At 44.2% G+C, this 16,602-nt stretch overlaps 1 protein-coding gene across 4 annotated transcripts in view; it reads left to right on the top strand.

Annotated features, from left to right (window-relative positions):
- Positions 1-16,602, top strand: part of PCDH15 (protocadherin related 15) — a 638,977-nt gene that overhangs the window by 599,987 nt on the left and 22,388 nt on the right. For all 4 annotated transcript variants that reach the window (XM_058028641.1, XM_058028640.1, XM_058028642.1 and 1 more), the window contains 2 exons: positions 9,453-9,629; positions 15,730-15,948. In XM_058028641.1, coding sequence (XP_057884624.1) covers positions 9,453-9,629; positions 15,730-15,948 — 396 coding nt within the window. The remainder of the gene's footprint in view (positions 1-9,452; positions 9,630-15,729; positions 15,949-16,602) is intronic.

The raw sequence follows: 16,602 nt of genomic DNA, 5'->3' as shown, positions 1-16,602 counted from the left end.
AGGAGGCTCTGCTGAGGTGGGGTCAAGCTCTTTTCTCAGTTAACAAGTGACAGCAGGAGAGGAAACAGCCTCAGGCTGCACCAGGGTTGGTTTAGATTGGAATTTAGGGAGAATTTCTTCATGGACAGGGTGGTTTCAGCATTGGAAGGGGCTGTCCAGACAAGTGTTGAGTCCCCATGCCTGGAAGTGTTCAAAACCATGTGGAATTGGCACATGAGGACGTGGGTTCGTGGTGAGCAGCGTGGTGATGGTTGATGGTTGGACTTGGTGGCCTTGGAGGTCACTTATAACCCAAACTTTTCTGTAATTCTGTATTTCACAGTGAAAAAAGCTTTGGAACGAGCACAAAGTTTAAAAAAATCAGTTTTTGAGTTCTCCAGGTCACCTTGGGAAGTCTTTACCTTCACAAACACCATGGGCAGATCAGTGTAGCTGGAGAATTCCTTTTCTAAGAATAAGTTTTTAAGAACAGCCTTTGCCAGAAGAATTACATCAACTTGTTTTCAAACAGGTCCATTCATTCCTGAAAATATTTGTAGAGAACAAATATCTCAAAAATAATTTTGTAGCTGTGTATAGAGGTCTGTTTCACAGTGAAATCTATTTATTTCAGGGCTCTCTTCAAATTTCTCATGTTTTCCTCCTAAATTTAAAAGATCACCCTCTCCCTGTTTTTATACAGGTTTAATAACTCGTGCAGCCTATAAAAACAAAATAAGTATTTGGGGTTTTTTTTTTTTCTGTGTGTGCAACCACAGGCAAAAGGAAAACAAGTTATTTGGAATCTCAGACAAAAGTAGTTTTGCTACTTCAAATAATGCAGTAATTTATAAAAATTTAAAGTGTAATTAATTAACAGATAAAAAGACTATCATCAGCTCTGTCTAGTGGGAAGTGTCCCTGCCTGTGGCAGGGGAGTTGGAACAAGATGATCTTTAAGATCCCTTCCCAACATAAACCATTCTGTGATCTGTAAATTAAATTAGTCACTACACAAGTTACTCAGCTCTTTCTCCTCTCATTTTGGCAAATTTTAATCCCTGAAAATAGAACATTTAGCCAACAGTTGGTGATGGGGAATGTTAGGGAGGGAGGTACATGAGTCATTTATGGAATTACAGTGACTTTATCACAATAAAATAAATAGTGGTTTCAACACCTTTGGAGGGGAACTTATACCAGGTTCTGTCATTTTCACAAGGAGTTATGAGGTATTAAGAATTACATAATTCAGTTTTTCCACACTCAGCACAGCCACAGATGGGTGGGAGTTAATGGTCCATACAAAAGGAGCAAAGCAGGGAAGAGGAGATTTAAAGCATCAATTTTTGGCTTAGGAGTTTTTTGAGGAATACAATAGACTTGTCTTGGCTGACACTTCCAATAGGATCTTTTGAAGTCATTTAGTGTTTTCCTCCAACTGCTTTAATTTCATCAAGCTTTTCATACTCTCATCAGTGTCCCATTTGCCTTTTCTCTTGCCCACTTTAATTATGGCTCTGCAGAGAGGCCCCTTTCTGTCTGCTGCAGGATGGGCAGAGAAAATAGGCTGAAGCTTCTTGGAAAATTCAGTGTGTGCTCCTCTCCTTCAGAAAACTTGGTGGAGACAGATGATGGAGTGTTCTTGAAATATGGAAATTTAGGGGAGTGCTTGTTTGTTGGGCAAAGAACAGCATTTCATGGAATCATAGCATATCCTCTGTTGGAAGCAACCCAGAGGCATAATCGAATCTCACTCCTGAAATAAAACAGCCAAAGTGGTTCTCAGAGCATTTAATTCCTTGGTTTTCATGAGGTGACCACTTAAAGCTCTGCCTAAAGTCAGATAAGCCAGACTGCCAAGAGAGCTCTGAGCTTCTCCCATCCTGCAGGGAATAGAACTATCTTGGGAAATAAATTCCTCTGTACACTGCTGTACAGATGAGATATCACATCAATTCCTCTGAACTGGAATAGTGGAGTGGCTTAAAATGAGAGTTTGGATCAAAGATAGAGAGTCAGAGAGTCACAGACGGGCTGCGGCTGCAGAAGCTGAGGGGGCACCTGGTGTGGTGCCACATCCAGCTGGGCCATCCCAGAGCCCAGGGCGCAGCATTGTGTGCAGCCAGCTGTGCCCCAGCCCCAGGGAGGAGAGCCCCCAGGCCGTGTGGGCAATGTGCTCAGGGCTGGGCACTGCCCAGGGCACAAGTTGTGCCTCCTGTGCAGGGCAATTGCTGGGCTCAGGCCCTGCCCGTGGCTCTGGTGCCATGGCTGGGCCCCGGAGCAGAGCCTGGGCCCTGCTCTGCCCCTCCCTGCAGCCAGGCCCAGCCAGGCCTGAGGGCCCCTCTCAGCTGGGGCTCCTCTCCAGGCTGAGCAGCCCCAGCTCCCTCAGCCTGGCCTGGAAGGGCACCCACATGCTCCAGGCCCTTGCTCAGCTCCAGCAGCTCCTGGCCCTGCTGTGCTCAGCACCCAGAGCTGGACACAGCACTGCAGAGGTGCCTCCAGGGCTGCCCCAGGGCCAGCATCCCTCCCTGCCCTGCTGCCAATGCTCTGCTCCTGCCCCTGGGATATCAAGATCCCCAGGTCTTCCTTGTGCAGCTCTCCAGTGTCTCTCCCTCTCTTGGTTTAGAAAGATAGCTGCCTGCTAAGGAAGGCAGGAGCCTCCCCTGAAATGGAGAATGTAAACCCTCCCCACCCCTCCGAATTGCTATAAATTTTAAATTAAGGGGCTCTCAGGCAAAAATATGGGAGCAGGAAATAACAGTTCTTTAATAGGGATAGGGAAAAAAAAAGGATAAAATAAACAATGCAGTACACTAGAACAACACTGACAGAGTCAGAACCCAACCTGACACCCTGTGGATCAAGATGCTGGTGACAGTCCAATTGGAAATGTGGCCGCAGCCCTCCTGCAGTGTCAGGGGTGGTTCTGTTGGAGCAAGGGGGTCTGTAGAGAAGGATGTATTGTTCCTCTGAAGATCCAGTGGAAGGAGACACAGCTGCTGTTCCTCTGGGGAATCCCGTGGAGAAAGCTGTGCTGGTGTCTCAAAAACCTCTGGATTATATCTGGGTAGCAATGCTTGGCTCCTCCCTCTGGGCGGAGCATCTCCCAATGGGATGTTATAATTCTTATCAGTCATGCAGTGACATTCAATAGTCTGTTATCAGCAGATGTCCCCTCCCGAGGGGGGAGTGATTGTAATCACTCAAAGAGAGAGATAAGGCAAACTGCCCACCTGACAAAGGTAATCTGCCATACAGATGGTAATGGAAAACATCTTGCATTGCAATCTTCAACACTCCCCTCACTTCAACCATGTTTTCTTAGTCAGTTTTATGCTCTGAAAAGAATGGGGCAGTTCCCCAGGTAAACAAGATCCATGCTGAACCCTCTAACACAATGCAGAAGTGGCCAGGCAGGCTTTTCCCTGAAAATCCAAATGCAGAATCAAGTGCTGATTCTTGGAGTTATTGCTGAAGGAGTTTTTAAGGAATATGAATGCTGAACCTTCCAACTTAATGGTTTGCATATCTAAAGCTGACTGCCATCATTCTTCAAAGGAACTCTACTTAATGCACAGAAACTGTGCTGCACTTAAAAGAGATGTTATAAAATACTACAGCAGTAAATACTGCTGTAAATTATAGATCATAATGTACAGCACATGTACATTGTGCATCACATAAGATTTTATGTCTAATCATAGTATATGAGACAATAAATTTTATATCTGGGAGCTGGAACACACACTTCAGGGAAGTGTTTCAGACGTGGATGATTTCCCTGCAGTTGTGTTTTTTTTTTTCTCTTCAGTCCCTGAACGGGTAAAAAATCAGCTCATCTCAGCTGCAGGGTATAAATCACTCAGTCTTGTTACTTTTCCCACATGAGAAGTCACATTCCCATGCTCACCGTATGATTTTTGCCAGATAATTACTGAATTAAGTCTAATTACAGCTGACTGCACTGTGTGCCTGTTGGGGTGGTGGCAGTGACCTTGCCCTTGAGCCCTCTCCACAGGTGGCACTTGGTTTCCTGCCCTTTTTGAAAGGTTCCTGAGTCACAGGTCCCGCTGTAGCTGCTTTGTCCTTTACCCTTTACTCTCTGACAGGAACATTTTGGGGTCACTTCGCTCCTGCCCCTCCACTCCACCTCCCCTCCCCTTTTTCTCATCACTTTGTCACACTGTAATGTTTCATTCCAGATTAAATTGCAAGTTTAGAATAGGAATAGATTAGATAATAACAGAATTGATTGAGTTAGATAAAATCTGATGAAATAAATATATTAGGGGGACATTTGTCACTAACTGGCTGTCTCCTGTTTCATGTCCAGCCGGTCTGGCTTTGCTGGGAAAATGTGTCCACTACTACTGGGTGTAGTGTTCACAGAGCCTGTTCCACCCTCTCTCCTGAGCAATCAGGATGATTAATAACTGCAGGCCACCTTTATTAAGTTGGGTAATAGAGACCCCAGCTTCCATAAGTCCAGCTTTTCCACTTGCTGCTGGCCCTGGCAGCTGGGAAGCCGCGGTTCAGCAAGCTCCTGCTCTCCGTAACTCCCGGGGTTGTTGTGCTAATGGAGCTCTCCAAAGCTCTCTAATGCAGTGGATAGAGTTGTAAACTCCTGCTTTCTCTCCTCAGGAATTGCTGACAATTGCAGGAAAAGCCCTTTTGTGCTGAGATCTGGAGATTGTCCTGGGGGTCAGAGGGGAGATGTCTCTGGGTATTATTCATTGGATGAGCGCAATGCTCCTTCTGTAATCGGGACAAATGAGGCTGAAATAAAAAAATTGGAGTGTGTGTAGGGATTTTGGAGGGCAGGATTTTACACGATGAGCACAAAGAGAAGAAAGCAACTTCAGCAGTGTGTAAGAAAGCAAATTTCCTTACTGGTGTGCAAACCAATCTGCTTGTAGTGGTGCTGGGGTGACAGTGGGACTTGAATCTTCAAGGCCTTTTCCAGCCTTAATTCTCTGCTTTTATGGGATTAGGATAAGTGGATATAAAGGCATTGGCTCTGGGTTGTTTTCTAAATACTATTAATAATATTATTATGAAATATTATATATGTTATTCTATTATATATGTTATTATGAAATATTATATATGTTATCCTATTCTATGCATAGGGAATTGTCTCTGTGCTGCTGAACATATGTGTGATAGAAAAATAATGTTTGTGAAAGGCTGTTTTATAAAAAAGTGATGTTTTTAGGCTTGGAATAAACCCTAGGCACCACAGGATGAGCAGACCCTTCCCTGAGCTCTGTTTATGTTGCAATAAGGAGTCTGGGAGCTGGGGCTCCAGTGTATCCCCCCAAATCTCTCACTGACTGCACCAGAGGGGCTGGAATTGGTCCTTGGCTCTTTGGGGAAGTCCAGTTAAAAATCCAGTGGTTTCATTGACAATTATTAATCCCACAACAACTCCACACAGGCAGAATTTGGCTGAAGTGGAGCAGAATTGAGGAGTTAATTGAAGCACTTGAAAAGTCTGCATTGATACTGATGGTGGGGGCTGGATGCTCTCAGCTCTGCATGGTTGCCAAATTTGTGCTTTCAAATATTCAGAATACAAATTTATCATTATTATTGCACCAGGTTATTTTTGGGAAATAGAATTTTGGCCAAAAATTATGCAGGATATTGAATTTTCAACACTGCTCACTCCAAGTCTTCGGTAATCTGAGTCCTGAAAGAAAGAATATTTGGGGTTAGTATTTTTTCTATTTCTTAAAATATTTTATGTGCTCCAAAAACACAATAGGTTTTTTAATTCCTCAAGAACTTCTTGCTATGATGCCAGGGTGAACCCCTAAATTTAATCCTATATTCTCCAGGATCTTGTCTGGAAGGGGATACAGCAAACTCAGGTGTGGATATAAACACATGGACATGGCACTGAGAGCAGGCTGGGAATGTGATGCTTTTTTCCAAATTTTGGGGTTTGACCTGCTGCTTTCAGGGACGTTCCAGGAAGTACCAGTTCAGAAATGTTCTGAAATCCCCTTTCCAGTACTTACAGGGGATGTGCAAGAAGACTGGAAATGAGATTTTCACAAAAGTGGGAAGTGCCAGGACACAGGGAATGGCTTCCCACTGCCAAGGAATAGATGGGACAGTAATAGACTGGAATAGAGGGCAGGAATAGATGGGAATATTGGGATATTGGGAATAAATCGTTCCCTGGCAGGGTGGGCAGGCCCTGGCTCAGGGTGCCCAGAGCAGCTGGGGCTGTCCCTGGATCCCTGGCAGTGCCCAAGGCCAGGCTGGACTTTGGGGCTTGGAGCAGCCTGGGACAGTGGAAGGTGTCCCTGCCCATGGCAGGAGGTGGATCTGGATGGGATTTAAGGTCCCTTCCAACCCAAACCATTCTGGGACTTCATGGGGCAGAATTCCCCATCCAAGGGACAGCTCAACAGACCAACACCCCCGTGTTATTTTGCCTTTACGTTTATTCTGCATCTAAAGATGAGAAAAAATCACCTCAGAATTTTCAGGGACATTTGGGCCTCAGGATCCCTCGATGGCAGAAGAGCTCCTCTTTTCCAGTGTCACTGCAGGGAATTGTGAGAGCTGTGCTCATGGGGATGCATTGGGAGGCATTTCCCTCACTGCTGAGCAGCTCCTGTGGGCTTGGAGCAGTTGGAAAGGCTCTTTGCCTGTTCTGCTCCTGCTTCCACCATTTACACGCCACTTGGGACGATGGGGATAACCCTCATGGGATTAAGAAGTGGCAGACTAATTTTAAATTGAATTCTGCTGATCAGCACAGCAGAGCTGCGGATGCTGCTGTTACTTGAAAGCAGGAATCTAAAAAAAATTGTGTTCTGTGAGTAGCACTGCAAGCAAGTGGCCATTTCCAAAGGAGTTCTAAAACACTACAGTGTTTTTTCAGCATCACAAGTTCAGCTGAAGGATTTTTCAAACAGCTCTAGAGGGAACTGCCCTATTTTTAAGTGAATTCTTTAGCTGCAGCTTTTCAGTCTTCAATGTGATTTTATTCTCTGTTTTAACCTCAACATGCAATTTGTGTGTTTCAAACTGAACACTGCTGCTATTCTGCTGGACTTTGTGGGGTTTCCTGCAATGTCAGTACAGCCAATGGCTGCAATGTACACATTTCTCAGGAAGTGATATCACAGAATTCCAGACTGGTTTGGATGGGAAGGGACCTTAAGGTCCATCCAGGGTCACCCCATTACATGGGCAGGGACACCTTCCACTGTCCCAGGCTGCTCCAGCCTGGCCTTGGGCACTGCCAGGGATCCAGGGGCAGCCACAGCTGCTCTGGGCACCCTGTGCCAGGGCCTGCACACCCTGCCAGGGAACAATTCCTAATTCCCAATATCCCATCCAGCCCTGCCCTCTGGCACTGGGAAGCCATTCCCTGGGTCCTGTCACTCCATCTCTTTCCCAAATATTCTGTTTGTTCTTCAGTTTTAATGTTTTAGACAAAGATATTCTCAAAGGCAATGAATTCCAGCAGGATGCCAGGGATTAGTGAGGAAAGGGAATCTTGTTACTGATTCTGCCAGAAGTGACCCCACATTATAACTTTCCACCCTGATGGAGCATTTCTGTCTTGGGTGTAATAAGAGTTCTGTACAAGGGAACAGGGACAGGACAAGGGGAAAGGGCCTCAGGCTGGGCCAGGGGAGGCTCAGCTGGGACAGCAGCAGCAATTTCTGCATGCAAAGGGTGCTCAGGCCTTGGCAGGGGCTGCCCAGGGAGCTTTGCAGTGCCCAGCCCTGCAGGTGTCCCAGGCAGGGCTGGAGGTGGCACTCAGTGCTCTGGGCACAGGGGGGATTCTGGCATTCTGTGATTCCATGAAATTCATCTCCTCCTGCAGCAAGAGTAGATGATTCAATGCTAATTATGGAGGCAAGTCCTTTCTACATTTGTTCTGCCTGACACCTTGTGCCAAACACCCTTCTGAGAATGGTTGTGGTTTCGTTTCAGCCACTTACACTCCCATCATGTTTAGTGGGGTTTTATGGTAATCTCCATAACCCAGCTTGGTCCTGGCAGGTTTTCCCTGGGGGAATTATTGTTGCTGAGGTGTCTGTGACAGGTGCTCACCTTGGCTGCCAGTGCAGAGCATGCCAGAAGCAGAGATAAGCAGAGTTTTCCGTATCTGCAAACAACAGGAGAGCTTGTTCAGAGGACACCACTCCACAAGCACTGTTTCAACCAATCTGTATCCCTATTTTCTCTGCAGTAATTCCATATATTCACTCCTCAGGTATGACCTGCCTCTGACATACTTGAATTTTTCAAGATCTTATAAAAAAGCTTAAAAGCTTACAATGGGTTTTGAGGGCCCACTAAATTTCCACACAAAGAGAAGAGATTTTCCTTGGATAAATGCGAATCAGGAGTCTTAAAAAATCAGGAAATCTTGTGTCAGAAGAAAAAACACAACAGTAAAAATGGAACCTCAACACTTGCAGAAGGTTTTGTGTTGAACAAGTGGTACCTTAAAGTCATTTTTTTGTGGGAGATGTGTCTTTCTCCACACCCTGCTGCATCCTTGATGGATCAACATTCCCTGTAGTTCCCTTGCTTTTGCCTCCCAGCTCAGCTATTGCTTTTTGATTTTCTGATCACATTAATTGCCCCAGGAAATTCTATATTTTCTTATAAGTTTAGATGGAATTTTTATGCTTCCAAATGCTCTGGTTTATTTCTCCCTCCTTTTTTTGTACAGAGTTGATTATATTTGCATTTATGCCTTTGTTTATAAAATTCTCTGTCAGCTTTGAGTGAACCTTTCTTGATCCCACGTTGGAAATCTCATCAACCATTAGCAAGTCTGGTTGTTGCTGGGTTTTTTGTTGATATTGTTGTTACCTCTAAATTCTATCAGCCATTTTTTTTTCCTTGCTTGTGGAATCCTGCTGCAGTTTATTTGATTTTATTTCCTGTGGTAAAAATGTCAGCCCAATATTCCAATTTCCTCCTGCCTGTAAAACCTGGTGCCTTTTGGAGCAGGTATTGCAGCCCCCTCAGAAATGTTGTGTGATGTTGGAGGCCTGGATGAAATATCCCACCAAAAATTGCTCAAGTGGTTGTTTCTCTGGGTGAAAATTTATGGAATGCACCCTGTGGAAGGCTGGGATGGAAGTGCTGGAATCATATAACTTAATAAAAGGCTGACAGGGGGATTTTGTGTGAAATATAGGTGGTGATTCCCATGAGCCATTTAAAACTCAACTGGGGTCATAAATACAAAGAGCTGGACTTAAGGACACAATTTCTGAATACCTCTCCAAGCACTGCTGAGTTTTTCTCAGGAGTTCAGCACTTCAGAGGTTATGTGGAGCAGCAATTCCTTTTCAAAAGTGCTCTGAAGGTCAAAATCCTTCTCACCCTATGGGTTTTTCCTATCAGTACCTCATTTGGGCTGGGGTCAGTGGTGAGCGGCCCAAATCCATCACTGCAGCTTTCCAGCTCCCTCTTCCCTTTAGGATTTTGGAACGCTACGTGCAGGACCAGATCCCGGGGGCGACGGTCGTGGTGGAATCCATCGGAGCCCGGAGGTTTGGGGATGGATATTCTGAGGAGGATTACACCAAGTCCGACCTCATGGTCTACGCCATCGACCCACAGACCAACAGAGCCATCATGAGGAATGAACTTTTTAAGTGAGTGTTGGTTTTGTTGATCTCCCTCTGTTTCCATGGATTGTTTGGGAAGCTGTTGGTTTGTTAGAAACTGGTTCAGCGTAATAGGAGCAGAAAAGTCCATTGAAACAGCTGCTGCATGAATATCTCCTTGGGAATTTGCCACTTCCTACTTAAGTCCAGTGCCTTGGGCTAAATTGTCCCAATCCACATGATTCAGACATTGTCACCATGACATTGTCACCATGACAGCTTGTAATGGGTTTTGTCCACCCCGTGGAGGAGCTTCCAACTCAAATTCCTGCAAGGAAATTCCTTCCTATGCACACAAAGTCCTGTGTGATCTTCAGGCTTTGGTGCTGCAGTGGTGACCTTCAGGCTTCCCACAGTTTCTGTTTGGAGCTTGAGTCTGCTTTTCTTTTCTTTCTTTTCTTTTCTTTTCTTTTCTTTTCTTTTCTTTTCTTTTCTTTTCTTTTCTTTTCTTTTCTTTTCTTTTCTTTTCTTTTCTTTTCTTTTCTTTTCTTTTCTTTTCTTTTCTTTTCTTTCCTTTCCTTTCCTTTCCTTTCCTTTCCTTTCCTTTCCTTTCCTTTCCTTTCCTTTCCTTTCCTTTCCTTTCCTTTCCTTTCCTTTCCTTTCCTTTCCTTTCCTTTCCTTTCCTTTCCTTTCCTTTCCTTTCCTTTCCTTTCTTTTTTCTCTTCTCTTCTCTTCTCTTCTCTTCTCTTCTCTTCTCTTCTCTTCTCTTCTCTTCTCTTCTCTTCTCTTCTCTTCTCTTCTCTTCTCTTCTCTTCTCTTCTCTTCTCTTCTCTTCTCTTCTCTCTCTTTTCTCTTTTCTTTCCAGGGGAAGGGAAGGGAAGGGAAGGGAAGGGAAGGGAAGGGAAGGGAAGGGAAGGGAAGGGAAGGGAAGGGAAGGGAAGGGAAGGGAAGGGAAGGGAAGGGAAGGGAAGGGAAGGGAAGGGAAGGGAAGGGAAGGGAAGGGAAGGGAAGGGAAGGGAAGGGAAGGGAAGGGAAGGGAAGGGAAGGGATGGCTCGCACCTCATGTAAAACAAAGACTGGAACATGGGCCAGTGCACAACTCCACACAGGAGATCAGGCTCTTCAAAATGCAAATCAGGTTATTCTTCTAAAGGAAAAAAAAAAAAAAAAAAAAAAAACAAAACCTTTTTTGGTTTGGTTTGCTTTATTTTTTCACATATGCTCCACCTTGGTGTTGATTTTTCTCTCGGTGAGAACCCCGCCAGGCTCTTCCTGCACTGAGCATGTCCTCAGCAGCCTGGCAGGAAAAGGCTGCAAACGAGAGCAGGGAAATGAGGTTGGAAAAGGCTGCTTCTCCCGAGCTCCTGGTGGAGTGTAGGTGAACAGCAGCATAGGAGAGTTCTGCAGATATTCAGATTTTGTAGGCTGGGAAAGATCACGGGGATCAGTCTGAGCAAGTTTGGGAACCAAACTAATTCTGCTTGGAACAGAAATTAATTCCCCAAATTAATTCTGCTTGGAACATGTCTGTCAGCAAAGCAATTGCACCAGACAATCCAATCAACTACAACTTGGGGGTTGTTACTGCAGGTTAGTTCCCTGTCAAAAATTAGGCCTTTTGTCTTTTTTTTTTTTAATTTTTCCAGGATCAGTTTTATTATAACTTTGGGTGCTAAATTAAAGCATCCATTGGTGCTTTTAATTTCTAGGTCTCACCAAGGTCTAGGCTCCTCTTCACATCATCCTCTGTATTTTTATTCTTGATAAGTTCTGCTCTGGGCTATGTTTTAATTCTTTTAATCACTTGAAGTTTTCTCTGAACTCACTCTAGTCTTCCAGCCTCATTTTCCTGAAGTAGGAATATAAAAAAATAATATTTTATATTTAAAAATTATATTAAATATAATTAATATCAATAACATCTTTCAGGGGGTGACAATAGAGCCTGCTTCCTTCTCCTTGCATTTGTTTTTAGGTATCCCCATGGTCATTGGGTCTTTTCAGGTCTCAGTGATGCTCTGGGTGTTTGTCTGGTCACTAGTCCAGTATTGGTCATTCCCAGAATGGTGTCATTGTGGTCTTTTTTGAGTTTTATCCAAGATTTTGACACCCTTTTCCTCCTCCCTTTGGAAAACGCTCAGTAAATCCACTACTATCAGAATATGAAAATCAGCTTTTATCTGAGCAGGGAGGCAGTTGGTTCTTTGAATTTCAGGAAAAATAAACTTTTCCCTTTGCAGACTCTCTTCATGGTCAGAAAAAATGTCCCTCTTCATTTTGGCACCCTTTGAAAATATTGAAATATCTTTTTAGTGATGTTCAGGTGTCCAGTGAAGTACCCAGAGCAGAATAGAGTTAAGATGGGTTAAAAATCAGATTTTCCAACAGGAAGGGAAGGGGGATTCATTTGAGAAACAACTTCATTAAAATGCTCCCTGTGCCTGCACACTCAGCTTTTTAAGGGCTTTTTTTTTTCTTCTCTTGAAAAGCTTTTAAATATTTAAATGAGCAAAATCCCAGGGAATGCTTCCCTGACTTTAGGGTAGAGGTGAGTGGCTGTCAGCTCATTGGAGTAAGGAGAGTTTTGCAGCTGGAGTTCCCAAGTTTTCATGGAAAAGTGGGAGAAACTCAGGAGATTTCGGATGCACCCAAATCCACGCAGATTTTAGCATCCTAAAAAGATAAAGATCTCTCCTGGAGTTTGATTTCAGAGGGATGGCTCAGGGTTCTTCCTGCCATGGTCAGAGGACACTTTAGCAATGATTTTCTCCTCACTGGAAAGGCACAAGTCCCAACCACCCTTCTGCCAGCCAAGAGTCTGCTCTGGATCTGACAGAAAAGGGATCAGGGGGAGAAAAGATCAATTCATAAACTGGATATGATGGGAGAAATGTGAATAAGTCCAAAAGAAACAGAACATCCTGTTTTACTAAAAATTAAATTTTAAAAAAACCCTATCTAATTAAAAATTAAATATTTTACCTAAACATTTAAGTACCAATAAGAAAGATAAATTCCCACAGGTGGTTTTCCAAGTGTTTAACAATTCCATGATGTATCCAGGACCAGCAGCAGAGAATTAGTGACTTCTGCCAGCTTGGATTTTTATACAGCTCACCAAGTGATTGTGTATTGGAAGATTCCTGTGGCTTTTCCAGAATGGGCTTTTTTGGGAACACCTGCTGTGCTCCTGCTTCTAAAGCAGAGTGGAGGCTCTGATTTAAGAGAATTTCTTGTGAACCTGTCACTGTTTGAAAGCAATTATTTGTGAAGGTCGGATGCGAGGGGAATTGAGGATGAAGTGGAACAGCAGGGGGAGAGCTGCAGGGATGCAGGCAGGAGTCAGGGATCCAAACCCAGAGCAGCTGGGGCTGGGACAAGGGGGTGGACACAGCAGCTGAACACCATGAGAAGCAAACCCCACTGAACCAAAGCATGAGGCTCCCATGATCCATAATATTAATCCCACAATAATTCCAGGAAAATGTTTGCTTGGAAAACAAAACCATGATTTAGAAGTCGTGGATGTAGCAGCCAGTGGCAGGAGGTAAAACTCATGTGTCTTTCAAGACATGCAGAATCTTCCCTGTCCTGTACTTTGTAAAACTGATACACAATGAGAGATCTGTATTTTTCCTTCAGATTGTTATGACTGATTACCTAAAGTTTTTATTAGTCAGGGAGAGAATCATTCAGGTTGGGAAGAATCTCTGAGCTCATCAGCTCCAACACTTAACCCAGCATTTCCAAGCCCTCCACTAAACCATGTCCTCACATCCACACATTTACAGAAGACCTGCAGGGCTGGGCACGGCAAAGCTCCCTGGGCAGCCCCTGCCAAGGCCTGAGCACCCTTTCCATGCAGAAATTGCTGCTGCTGTCCAAGTTGTCCCCCCTGAGCCTCCTTTGCTCCAGGCTGAGCCCCTTGCCAGCTCCCTCAGCCATTCCTCCTCTGATTTTTGCTCCAAATCTGTTTGATTACACCCCAAAAATGCCTCTGTACTTCACTATGTCCTCCCTCTTCCCCAAACCCTAAAAGACTCCGAAGGCACTCAGATAATTTCCCGGACTGAAACGTTCAGCCTCCTTTCCTATCTTATAAAGGGAAGAGGCTTTGATTTATTGGAGCATAAAAACCAGTTGAATGCAGCAAATTCCTCCTGCATAAATTAAGTGGAAAATGTCCCCTGCTAAAAAGAGAACTGTGTGAAGCTCCTGCACAACGTGTCAGGTTCCATCACGGAGTAAACGCTCACGGCTGAGTTACGGACCTGTTAAAAAGGCTCTGTCGGGAAAATGCCAGCAGAATTTCAAGGGAGAGATGCTTAAAATCATCCAGGGATTTAATGTGTCCTGCTGGGAAGGCTTTTGCCAGCTCCAAGGACGTGGGACATGCACCAGTGACATCTAGTGAGCAGCAAGAGAATGTTTCTATCCACTTTATGCCGTCATTTAGGTCGGAAAAGGGATTTTTTTCTCAAGTACCAAGGAAAAGGTTTGTGGAACATCAGGAATGGGAATTATTCTTCCAGACACCTTTGTGAGGATGGGGGTGAGCAGCCCCTTTTCCCTCAGTATCATGAAACCAGCCCAAATTCATCATTCAGGATGAGCTGTTCTGCCTGTGATGAGATCCAGTTCATCCATTACACACCCAGAGCAGAGTGGATTTTCCCTAAAATTCCAAAATAAATAAAAAAAACAAAGGAACAAGAAATACTATGAGGATTTATCAGGGAATTAATCTGAGGAGAAGCCAATTATAAGAAATTACTGCCCTTAAAGAAAAGGTCTTTGAGGAGTGGAATTTCTATCAGTAATCAGAGTAAGGAAATCAAAGTTATCTCAGGCTTTCTTTGGACATTCAGAGTTTATACGCAAAAATACTTATGGAAGTTTTTTGTTGTTTTTTTATTTGACATTTTCTGGAGGTTTTCCATCCCCTTGTCTTTTTTCCGGGAAAACCACTGTATGTGTAAGGATCTGGAATTCTGTTATAGTTCTCACCCTTTAGGATCCTCCATCCTAACACATCTCCTACTTTGGTCTTTGGAGCTGGGCAGCTTGTGAGACACTCAATCCTTACTTCTGGAGTGATCCAAGGATTTTTATTTTCCTTCAGAAGTTGAAGCCTTGGACAATGTATTTTTTGTCCAGCTAGCCAAAGAATTTCCCTAAGGAGCTGAGCAAATCATCTAAATATTGCCTGATTTTAGGGTAACAGCGACCATGGAATCATTAAGGGTGGAAAAGACATCTGAGGTTATCAAATCCAACATCCTCAGCACTGCCAAGGCCACCACTGTCCCATGTCCCCAAGTGCCAGATCCACAGGTTCTTTGAACATTTCCACGGATGGTGACTCCACCACTGCTTTGATGATCTTTTGGGCAGTGGTCCTTAGGGATGTGTCCAGTGTGGTGTTTGTGAGGGTCCCCAGGATGAGGTGAGAGATTAGAATCTGACTCCATGTTGTCAGAAGGCTGATTTATTATTTTATGATATATTATATTTAAAAATGCTAAAATAAAACTATACAAAAGAAAGAGAAAGGCCACAGACAGAAGGTTTGACAAGAATGATAATGAAAACTCATGACTGACTCCTCAGAGTCTGACACAGCTGATGGTGATTGGTCATTAAATAAAACCAATTCACATGAAGCCAATCAAACATTGACTAGTTGGTAAACAATATCCAGACCACATTCCAAACAGGGAGAAGGAGAAGCAATCAGATAATTTTTGTTTTCATTCTTTTCTGAGGCTTCTCAGCTTCCCAGGAGAAGAAATCCTGGCGAAGGGATTTTTCACAAAATATGACAGTGACAGTCCAGGAAGGGTTGGTTGATCCTCGGGAACAAAGCAGAGAAGGAAAAGCACAAAGCAAGGCCTTTGTGATGCCAGCAAGAACTTTGTGCCCCTGGAAATCAGGGTGAGCTCATCTCAGCCCTCCCTTTCAGTGTCTAAACTGTGTCCTGTTCTTAAGTGCATTGGAATTGTCCCTGGCACTGGGATTACAGGGAATTGCCACTATCTCAAAGCCCACAGAGATGATGTATGCACTTTATTGGGCTATTAACCTGCCCTAATTAAAACTCTCTTCCTGACCTTGGCCCTAATAGCGGGGTGTTTCTGTGCCCTTGAAGGTTCCTGGATGGCAAACTGCTGGATATCAACAAGGACTTCCAGCCCTACCTGGGCCAGGGCGGGCGAATCCTGGAGATCCGCACGCCGGACGTGGTGGCCAACGTGAAGAAGCAGGCGCAGGCCGTGGGCTTCACGGAGGGGGCACTGCTGGCCCTGGCTGTCATCATCTTCCTGTGCTGCATGCCAGCCATCCTCATCGTCATGGTCAGCTACCGCCAGTGAGTACCCTCCTCCTCCTCCTCCTCCTCTCCCAGCTGAGTGGTTTTGGGGTCCCCCGTGGCAGGAAGGAAATGATGAATCTGACTCCATGTTCTTAGAAGGCTAATTTATTATTTTATGTTGTTCTATTATATTAAAGAATACTATCCTAAACTGTAAGAGCCAAAATTAGGGATGTAGACTCCAGGCAGCTGTCCAAAATGCAGTTTATTCCATCCAAGAGGTTACAGCAGTCCAAGGTGGTGGGTGACAGAGCCTGTGCCTACAGCTGTCAGCTCCAGCTGCAGGCAGGCCTGGAGACCCTTAATTTAGGTTACAATGCATTATATACTTTGGTTTTGGTTACAATACATTACATACATTTCTTTGCTGAGCATCTTCATACAGTAGAACCAATCTATACCTTAACTATTATCTCTAGCCTCTCATAACTACTGTAATTACCATATTCATGTTACTGTTCTCCAATCACATAAAGTTAGTACATTACAGTTTAAGCTAGAAGTTGTTATTCAGTTTTCTTGCAGTGGAAAATTCTGAGACCTTTTTTCTACTTGCCACATCAGCAGGCTTGTTTGCCTGTGCTTATCTTCTTGCTTGGTAAAAACATCTTCTTGTTTGAGGTGGGTTTATCCTTTGCTCTAAGTCATAAA

This window comes from Melospiza georgiana, chromosome 8 (genome assembly GCF_028018845.1).
Source record: "Melospiza georgiana isolate bMelGeo1 chromosome 8, bMelGeo1.pri, whole genome shotgun sequence".
Classification (NCBI taxonomy): Eukaryota; Metazoa; Chordata; class Aves; order Passeriformes; family Passerellidae; genus Melospiza; species Melospiza georgiana.
The sequence above is the reverse complement of the archived record's forward strand: the minus strand, read 5'-3'. Positions and strand labels throughout refer to the sequence as shown.